This window comes from Balaenoptera borealis (genome assembly GCF_965194805.1).
Source record: "Balaenoptera borealis genome assembly, chromosome: 7".
Lineage (NCBI taxonomy): Eukaryota > Metazoa > Chordata > Mammalia > Artiodactyla > Balaenopteridae > Balaenoptera > Balaenoptera borealis.
Genome location: NC_138864.1, coordinates 13,733,192 through 13,743,222, shown reverse-complemented (window position 1 = coordinate 13,743,222; position 10,031 = coordinate 13,733,192). Strand labels below are relative to the sequence as shown.

At 57.7% G+C, this 10,031-nt stretch overlaps 1 protein-coding gene across 4 annotated transcripts; it reads right to left on the bottom strand.

Annotated features, from left to right (window-relative positions):
- Window positions 1–37: 37 nt before the first annotated feature.
- Window positions 38–7,915, bottom strand: POLD2 (DNA polymerase delta 2, accessory subunit; the record flags this gene model as incomplete). Of its 4 annotated transcripts, none has more annotated exons than XM_082399820.1 (11): window positions 38–344; window positions 651–752; window positions 1,252–1,379; window positions 1,583–1,740; window positions 1,878–1,958; window positions 2,250–2,448; window positions 2,613–2,727; window positions 3,015–3,138; window positions 3,328–3,449; window positions 6,264–6,537; window positions 7,789–7,915. In XM_082399820.1, 11 exons carry the CDS (start codon window positions 7,903–7,905, stop codon window positions 52–54), a joined length of 1,713 nt encoding a protein of 570 aa, XP_082255946.1. In that variant the 3' UTR covers window positions 38–51. The 4 variants fall into 4 exon arrangements, with proteins under 4 accessions (XP_082255946.1, XP_082255948.1, XP_082255947.1 ...); XM_082399822.1 differs by having other exon boundaries at window positions 38–298; XM_082399821.1 differs by lacking the exon at window positions 7,789–7,915 and adding an exon at window positions 7,327–7,385.
- Window positions 7,916–10,031: the final 2,116 nt, after the last annotated feature.

Here is a 10,031-nt window from a genome sequence, read left to right as displayed (position 1 = left end):
CCTGGCCCACCACCAGCTCTGCCCAGCTCAACACCAGTAAACACTCACGGTTTATTTACAAAGCAAAAGCTGCCATGGTGCTGACGCCACGGGGAAGGAATAGCCGGGGCCTCTCTGGACAAGGCCGCCTTTGTGAGTCAGGGGCCCAGATCCAGGCCTCCCAGGTCCTCCTCCTCTGCCCCGAAGCCTGAGAAGCTGATGGGCTGGCATGCCAGGCTGCGCAGGTTCACAAGGCAGGCGGTCTGTGTGGCACTGAAGTCCGGAACAGCCACCAGCAACACTGTCTGGTCCTCGGGGCCTGCAAAGCAGCCACGTGGGAGCGCACCTTAGGTTCTGGGTGAGGCCTGTCTCAAAGGGAAGTCACCAGAAGTAAACAGGAGCGCCCCCATCAGCACCATGGGAGCGTGGACCACAGAGGCTCCTTGAGACCAGAAACGAAAAGGGCCAAGGACACCATAAAGGTCCAAGGCTAAAGCCACACTGACCAGAATGAGCTCTGGTGGGGACAGTTTCAGTCCCTGCAGAGCCTGGGCTGTCCACCCGTGGGCGCCTGGACACTCCAACACAGGCTTTCTCTGAGCCTTGGCCCCAGCTGAGAGCGTGTCACTCGCGTCAGCCCAGGCCTGGGACCCCCAGCAGACAAAACTTACCTCGGATGATTTTGGAGCCAAAGCTGAGGGTGTTGCCACAAAAGTAGACATGAGGGCACTCCAGAAAGATGAACGGGTCGGTTTTATAGAAAGGGTAACAACCTGGAGAAAGAGGACCTACAGCTGAGAGTGGGGCTTCTCAGCCTCAGCACGGGGGACACCTACACATTTGGGGTAGGGCTGTCCCGTGTAGGATGTGGGGTGCCATCTCACACACGTGACCCTGTAGCAGCCCTGCAGCTGTCACAACAAAAACATCTCCAGACATTGCCACGTGGCCCCAGAGGCAGGGCAGTGTGCTCTGCTGCTGCCGCCTTCGCCCTTCTGGATGGGCACCGGGGCAGGGTGCAGTGCTCTGACCGGCCCTAGCTCCCAATATGCTCCCATGGCCTTCCGCCCTAAGCAGGGCCTTGGCCACGAACAGACGTAAGATTCCAGAGTAGCTCCCAAAACAAACGTCAAGCTTTGGGGCTTTTCCTTAAGACAGGTCACGGCTAGGCTGCTGGGTGCAAATCCAGGCTGGGAACCCTCCGAGCATGATAGGAGCCCCTTTGGCCTTCCCCGGCCCTTTGCTCCACACCACGTGTCTGAGTCCCAGTACCTAGGGTGTCAGGGGCTGTAGGGCTGATGTGACGGACTTGCAGGGTCCACTCCAGGATCTCCAAGTGGTCCTCCATGCTGCTGTACCGGAAGATGTCACTCACGTTCTGTCCCGACGTCCCCAGGAACCTGCAAGGCAAGGCTCGGCTGACCCCACCCCGGGGGGCCACCGTCTGCACTCCTCCCACGGCTGCCGGCCCAGAGATCACCTGGCACCCTCACAGGGAGTCCCGAGCCCGACTCCAGGTGAGCCCTCCACAGCCCTGGGCCCAACCCTCCCCTCCTGGTGCCACCGAGGCAAAAGGCCAGGGGTCAGCCTGGAGTGTGGCTACCTGACTCCGTCGATGGTGGCCTGGTAGGGGTTGGTGACCAGCTGGAGCGTGGAGTAGGCAGTGGCCAGTGGGAACATGCAGGGGTGCAGGGGCTGCTGGGGGAGCGTGTAGTTTGTTGGGTCAAATTCGCCTGGCATCACATCCACGGGCACGGAGGCCTGGAGGGCACAGGGGCAGGGGAGCTCGCAGGGCCCAGCTCCCTCCATACGCACCCCGCTGGAGCCCACCTTCCAGTGCCCAACTGCAGTGCCAGAGACCCCGATCCCGAGCCCTGGCCTGCCCCCAGCTCACTCACGCTCAGCTGCAGGAGGATCTCGTCCAGCATCTTGACAGCCTCCACGCTGGCTGCCTGGGTCTTCTTGGTTAAGTACTTGGCCTGGGAGTAGAAGCCCATACACAGGCTGTCAGGCCCCAAGGGAGGCTTAGATCAAAGGGATACCCAGAGCCCCCTCCAGGAGGGCTGAGAGCAGAGCAAAGCCCCACCCGCAGGGGGACAGTAAGAGTTCTGGGCCTCAGGCCCCCACCACCGCCCTCAGAAAGCAGGGCCTGAGGACAAGGCCGGGCCCCCAGGCACAGGAGATTCCTGGGTCACTAGACCTGCGAGACCCCGTGCCCGACCCTCCATGGGGAAGAAGGGGCTTGAATGCAGGCAGGGGGGGTGCCATACCTTATTGATGGAATCCCTGCTCTGGGTGTTGTGGCTGAGGAGGTTGCCGGCGAGGATGACCCGGGAGACGTGGGCGGCGCTGCACTGCTCCCCTTCATCCCCAAGCTGCCCCGTCACCACGTCCACCAGCAGCTGGGTGCCCAGCAGGCTCTCGCCCCCGCCTCCACCCAGGCCCAGGCCGGACACCAGCAGCACAAACCTGCCGGAGAAGTCGGGGTCTTCCTGGGTGCTGGGAAAGCAGGGGGTCCCCCAGGAGGGCCGTGTGGAGCTCCTGGTGGGGCTCTGTCACCATCACAGGGGAGCAGGGGCCAGCGAATGTGACTCCCCTGGACCACTGGCCAGACCCGGGCCCCTGCTCCTCACCTGTCCGTGTCGAGGGGGCGTGTGGGCTTCTGAGGAGCAAGCCCTGCAAAGCAGTGGTCCTCCACCAGGAACTTCCCGTTGTCTCCTGCAGAGCCCAGCACAGCCAGGACCGTCCCTGGGGAGCAGCAGGGTCAGACCCAGGAGGGGGGCCCGAGGGGCTACCACCCACTTCCAGGCACCCAAATGACAAAACCAGCCAGCTCTCCTCTGCTGGTGAATTCTCACTGAGGACTCAGGACTGGGCATCTGCTTCCTGGAGTCAAGTGCCTTCGGGCGGAGGTGGGAAGAACTGACCCCTACCTGGGTCTCACCCACCACCTGAACCCAAACCCATGGCTGAAAGAATAATGCAGGTGCTCGCCAGCACCCAGAGGTGCGGGCCACCTGCTCCCCACTCCCCACCTGTGACCAGCTTTGCCACGTCGATGGAGCCCGCCAGTTTGATACGCTGCAATTCATCTTCCAAGATCAGTTCATCGTCTGCGTGGATGTATTTGCTCCGAGGAGGCTGGGGGAGCAGGTTGTGCTGGAATTCAAAGATGGGAGTGGTCATGGGGCCAGAGCCCACTATGGCTCCGGTGCCACATCAGTGAGATGGCCCTGCAGCCCCCTCCCCCATGGGCAGAGGCCCAGCCCTGATTCCCAGGATCCAAGGCACGTGGCCCCATCAGTGCCCCCGGGGAAGTATTCTGGGGGCAGCCCGTGTGGGCCTCACCTCTTCGCTGACCTCCCGCAGGATGGAGGGCTGGAGCAGCATGGCCTTGAAGAGGGTCCCTACCACACAGCACTTCTCCCCAGGCTGCAGCTCACACAGCTTCTTAACTAGGACTCCGTTGCCTGCGGCATGAGGGGTATGAGCTCAGAGACGAGCCCCCCTCCACCCCCTCACAGCCACGGAGCACTGCGGCCCTGGGGCCCTGGCCTCCACTAGGAGGGAGAGAACGTCAAATGCAAGGACCCCTTAGACCTAAAGGATCGCTTGGCCCCAGGGGCACAGAGGGACTCTGAATGTGCCTGGGCTCTGGATGCCAAGTGTCCTCGCAAGAGAGGCAGACATGCAGAGAAGGCGACGTGAAGACGAGGCAGAGACGGGAGGGATGCAGCCGCGGGCCCAGCTGTGCCGGGGCAACCACCAGAAGCTGAAGAGGCAAGGAAGGACGGGAGGGAGCGCGGCACTGCCGACACCTGGCTTTCGGACCCCTGGCCTCCAGAACTGGGAGAGAATCAATTTCTGTTGTTTGAAGGCACTCAGTTTGTGGCTTTGTTGTTTATTTCAATGGCCACGGGAAGCTAATGCAGAGTTTCTTCACTTATACCTAAATTATAACGCTGATCCTTAGAAAGAGGTATGCCAAGTCTCAGCACAGCCCTGCCCTAACAATATTACAGTTTCCTTTGAGAGTTTGGATTCTTTCATCCTCCCCACAAATGCCTCATCATCTGAAAACAGACATACCCCAAATTCAAACTTCATATCCCCACCCACCCTATCCTGCTCCCTGTGGAGTCACCAGAGGGCCTGGGATCCCAGAGAACAACACACAGGAAGCATTAGGGACGGGCAGGAAGACAGGCTTGGGAGAGGGGTGGTATGCAGGGGTCACTCGGCTGGGCAGGAGCGAGGAGCCAAGTCCCAGAAGGCCTGAGGGTTTGTTAGTACAGACCCCAAGCCTGGAGAAAACGCTAACAGGAGGTGATGGGATAATGTGGACTCGGGACCAGCCCTTTCCTTAGCCCGGTGACTCCAGCACATGTCCCTCCTGCCCCGGAATAACCAGGAACATCCCACAGATCCACGCCCTAGGGAGCGAAGGGGAGTAATTCAAAATAAGATAAGGAGGGCGCCAGCACTGGATAGAAATGCCAGACGCCAACAGAGACAACAGATGCCAAAGCCACAATGTCCACCAAGCCCTCACTCAGCCCCAGGTGGCCATGCCAAGCCCTGCGCTTGGAATTCTTCCACCCCCGACAACACGCCATTGGAGATATTATTACCCCACCACCTGGCTGAGGAAACTGAGGCACAGAGAGATTAAGGAACATGCCCGAGGCTACCCAGCTGAGATCCAGTGTGCATGTGTGAGCACCAGGTAGAACCACACGGCCCTGTGCTGAGGGCGGGACATCTGTCCATCTGGGCGGAGTGTGGGCGCCAGGCCATGCGCCAGCACCGAGAGTGAACCCGAAGGCCCATCCTTGCCCTCGCTGAGCTTCCGGCACAGAGGGAGAGGCAAGAGCAGGAAACGCGGGATCTGCCGCTGGGACAAGTGCTGCGAACAGGCAGGAGTGAAGGCAGTAGATGCGGAGAAGGCCCTGCTGGCCCAGGAGGCCTCTCGAAGCACAGGATGTTTAAGTTGAGGTTGTGAAGGAAGCCTGGGGACAGAGTGTGCCGGGGACAGAGCGTGCCAGGTGCAGGGAGAGCCAAAGGTAAGAAAGAGCTTGAGGTGTTCAGGAAACTTGTGAGTGGAGAGGGATGAATTCTGAGATGGACTGAGCTCTGGGGAGGAAGCCTGGCCACGCAGAGAAGCCACGTGGTGAGTGAACGATGCTGCCTACTGTCAATCACCCAGCAAAGGCCCCATTCATCGTGGGCCCCACTCTGTGAACAGAATAAAATGGCTGCTTTCTGTCCCTGGGCAGCTTTGTTAGAAGAGAAACCTGGCGCGGATACGTATATACGTGTAGCTGATTCACTTTGCTGTACAGTAGAAACTAACACAACATTGTAAAGCAACTGTACTCCAACAAAAATTAATTAAAAAAAAAAGAAGAAGAAGAAGAGAAACCTGGTACCACAGCAGATGCTGCTGTAAAGAATCTAAAAGATGACATTGACCTTAGGCTCGAGGAGGGTGTCCTCAAGGACTTCAAGGAAAGTGAGCGAAAGGCATTGGGAGCCAGAGGAAGGAGACCCTTGTTAATGTGGCAGAGAAAAGGTGAATAACACTTTTGCCTGCAGTAAAGAAAACAGAAAACATCTCTAATATGATGATGTAGCTAGGAGATCGGGTCACGTGTTCTCCTGGCTGCCTATAATAAAACCAGAGTCAATCCAGCTGACCTGGTGGAATGGGATAGGCCTGGGAGCCAGTGCTTCCCAAAGCTTTCCCAGTGGTTCCAATGTGCAACCTGGGCTGAGACCCAGCAAGCCTGGTGCTGGGCGGGGGGGCAGGCAATAAAAATGAAAAAGACACGGTCTCACCCACAAAATTTCAGTTTAAAGACATAACAGATGAATTGAAAACTACGTGGAAAGCCACCCTTTTTGTTTTGGAATTTTGTTTGTTTGTCTGTTTGCACCGTGAGGCACGTGGGATCGCAGTTCCCCAACCAGGGATCGAACCCATGCCCCCTGCATTGGAAGCGAGGAGTCTGAACCACTGGACCACCAGGGAAGTCCCAGAAAGCCACTCTTATAAATAGTAACAATGGGGTGATGGGGCATCACCCAAAAGTTGAAGGTGGTGGGGGTCCTGCTTCATCACGAATAACTTAAAGCAGGAAAGATCACCAAGGAAGAAATGGGGGAAAAAAAAGAAAAAGGCCTGCACTGCCTGGGCCACTTGATTAGGAAAGACAGACGACCCTAAGGGTCTGGAGATTCGTGCCCAACAAACCCAGAAGCACTTCCCCAAACTCATTACTCACCCCAGCGCTGCTGGGCCCGGCTCACCAGGAAGGGCCTCATCTGGATGAGGCGGGTGGCATAAATGTGGGCATACTGCCGGCTAAAGCTGCGCTCCCCCAGCCGGAAGGGCTGCGAGGAGTTGGTGTAAGTCACCACGGGCACCCGGGCAAAGGTAGCGTTGCTGGCTGATGGTGGGGACAGCAGAGTGTGGGCCCTCTGGGCAGCCTGCTCAGAAAACATGTCCGTGCTTGATGTGTCCAGACCGCTGTGGCCGGGACAGGGAGGAGGTGGTCCCTGAAAGAACACAAACGCAGTCCTGCAATCCCTGCAACCTCCACTGCACCCACAGGGCACTGAGGGTGGGGGAGACTTGTAGTGCACACCAGACTTCGGCCAGAACAGCACCTGGAACTCGACTGTGTTGGATACCAGTGTCTCACCCTGTAACCTGCAAAAAGGGAGATGAGGAAAGCTAGGAAATGCTTCTCCCACCTGGAGCTCTCCAAACCCATCTCAAGTGTCCACTGCCTGCTCCACACCTCAACCTGGACAATTATCAAAGGTCTCAAATTCCATGCCCCACATGGAATTCCTCATCTGCCTCCATCCAGCTCCCTGGCACCTGCCCCATCTCAAGGCATGAGGCCAGCCTTATTATTACACAAGCCTACCATAAAATAATTAGCCTATGATTAAAAATAAAACAAAACATAAATCAGTCACTTCTCTGCTCGAAACGCTCCAAAGGTTCCCCATTTCACGGAATAAAACCCCAAGTCCCTACAGTGGCCTATGAGATCTGTCCCACTGGTCCTGCCCTCCTGTCCCCCCACCAGGAGACCTGCTCTTCTCCCTCAGGTCCCTCAAGTCTGCTCAAACCTCACCTTCTCCACCTGCAACCCTCCCCCGGCACTTCTTCTCCTCCAGTGTTTATTGTTTTCCATGGCATTTACCTTCCAACAAACAATACATTTTAAGTTTATTGACTGCCTCCTCTGACTAGAATAAAAGCTCCAGGAGAGCAGAGGTATCAGCACCTGAGCCCACTTTCCAGAAGCAGCCCGGAGCCCCACTGAGACGTACTGTAGACGTCAGATCCACAGCAGGTTCCAAGATCAGTGCGTGGAGCAGCTCAGTCATTTCTTTACATGCGTACAGGGACGATAATAGTTTGCATGGGATGGGTTAAAAAAGACGTGGCACTAAAACCGATTTCTTCCTCCCGCCTTTTTAGCACAGCTATTAGGTGGCTTGAATTCTGTCCCTATAGAACAGCTCTGGGCTGGGACGGTATCTGAATCAACTTTCTGCCCCAAAGTGCAGAGCGGGGGCAGCGCTCTGGCCGCAGTCTCGAAGGAGTCCCGCGGCCTGAATCCCCAGGCCACGGCCCCGGCCCGCACCCTGGGGCCGTCTTGGGGGATACAGCAGAGAGCCTGCTCAGACCTCCCTCACGAGATGCCTCTTAACCCGCCGCCATGCGAGGACACCCAAAGAGCCAGCCCCCCAAAGCATCCACGCGGCCCGGGGAAGCGACACCCCACTCACCTCGCCGCACGCCGCGTCCCCGCCCACAGCCGCGCGCCATCTCCCGCCAATCCGCGCGCCTTGCCCCGCCCACAGAGCCATCCCGCCAGTCACCGCGTGTTCCACCATGCTCATCATCGCGGGGACCGCCCGCCGCCGCGCGCCGCCTCCCGCCACTCCGCGAGCTTCGCCCCTCCCATGCTGCATCCCGCCAATGACAGCGCGCTCCACATGCTAATCACCCCCCCCGGGCGCGCCCACAGCCGCGCCCCGCCCCGTTCATTGACGCGCGCCCCGCCCCTGAGCTCTGCGCGTGCGCGGGGTCACGCCCCCGATTCCAAGGGAAACGCGGGGCGGGGTTGCAGTTTAGGGACTGGTGTGCACGCGTGTGCGCCGTGACGCCCCGACCCGGCCTTTCCCGGAGGCCTGTCCCTGAGGTCGCTGCGCCTTCCCGAGAGTTGGCGCCCCTTGCACCACCCCAGGACCCCGCTGGGTGCCCGCCTCTGCGGTGGACAGTGGGAGGGCTGAGGACGATGGTTGCACCGCCCAAGGGGAGCGGTTACTCTGCCGCAGGTCCGAGGACAGGGCCGGGCACTGGGATCCAGGACAGCGGGGGAGGGCTTAGAGTTAGGGTCAGGGAAGCAGACTGGCTGTCTGAGGCCCTCCGCACGGGGCCAACAGCCTTGCCAGCCTGCACCCAACACTCCCTGGTCTCTGTTGTCCTCACTGCCTCTCGTCATCCACACTCCTCCCTACCCACCAAGGATTTCTCGTGCCGTCCCGCACTTAGTGGGGGCTCTTTTCCACATCTCCACCAATCCACATCGCTTGGAATTCCTAAGCGAGCCCTAGTGGCCCTTCCCCATGACGCTTCCTCTCCACTCCCACCAGCGCCGGGATTCAGTCTCTTTAGCACATGCTGTTCTGCTGGTTCACTCTGCATCTGTTTCCCAAGTCCCAGTCTTGTCTCCGCAACAAAGTAGATAATAGTTATGGATAACACATAAAAGCCCTTGCTATGGACCTGACACTGTTCTAAATTCTTGACACATACAAATTCAGCTAATCCTCCAATAACCCTTTGAAGATGAGGAAACTGAGGCACTGAGAGGTCACACGGCTAGTGAGTAACAACTAGGATTCACTCTGAGGCAGCGTGACTCAGCCCTGACATTTATGTGTGCTGGCCCTCTGCATATGCAGGTCAGCTGAACTGCCCATCTAATTACCCATTACTTCACTTTTGTCCCTGCCGTTCAGACATTTGTCAAACATCCAATTGGACTGGATTGGATAAGTCTGCCCTCAGAGGATGTGCGGGAAGCTAGTCTAGTTCCCTTACCACAGTGCCTGGCACATGGAGACTCCCAGTTCAGCCTGTATTTGTTGAATGAATAGATGAGCACTTTTCGGGGGGCGGGCGGGGCATGTAATGTGCGAACTGTCTCAAGAGCATTATCTTATTGAGTCTTACCATAGCCCTGTGAGGCAGGTACTATGATCTCCGTTTTACAGAAAGATTTATAGTTGCACAGGGTCACATAGCCAGGGAGCCGGGGGCTGGAATTGGAACCCACCTGCCTGATACTCCTACTCAGACATGAAGCTGGGCAGCCTCTCCGCTGAGGTCGGCTACTGGCAGGCCTGTGTCAGGCACGCACTTGGGGCAGGTGAGGGGGTGTGGGACAGACCCAGAGGCAACAGTCATAGTAGGAATGATGGTGGCTGGGAAAGGGGGGGCTGTGGCCAAGTGGGTGTGCTTCCATGGGCGGGACATCCTTCCCTAACTCTCTTCCCCTGGCTGTCTGCAAGGATGGAAAGGCTTAAGTGTTGACTTTCCCAGCCTCCCTGGCAGCCAAGGGTGATGATGAGATCAGGTCTGGCAGAGACGTAGGGGAAGTCTGGCAGGGATGGGGGCGGGGTGGGGGGGAAGGTTGGGTTTCTGAGAAATCCGGTTTTGTGATAAGAAGGAGGGGCACAGCCTACTGGCTTTCCCCGTTCTTTCTGTAGCGAATACAGTGCCTGGTAGTGTCCGGCAAAGATGCCAACCCGGATACCACTTAGCTACTGAACTAGGACCAGCAATTGCTAACTTCTTATTTTATTTTAGAAAAGGAACCCCTAATTTGTTTTCCCCACTTTGGATTTTCTGAACATGAAACGAAACATGTTTTTTTGTTTGTTTGTTTGTTCTTTGGCAGTACTGTGTGGCATGTGGGATCCTAGTTCCCCATCCGGGGATCAAACCCGCAGCCCCTGCATTG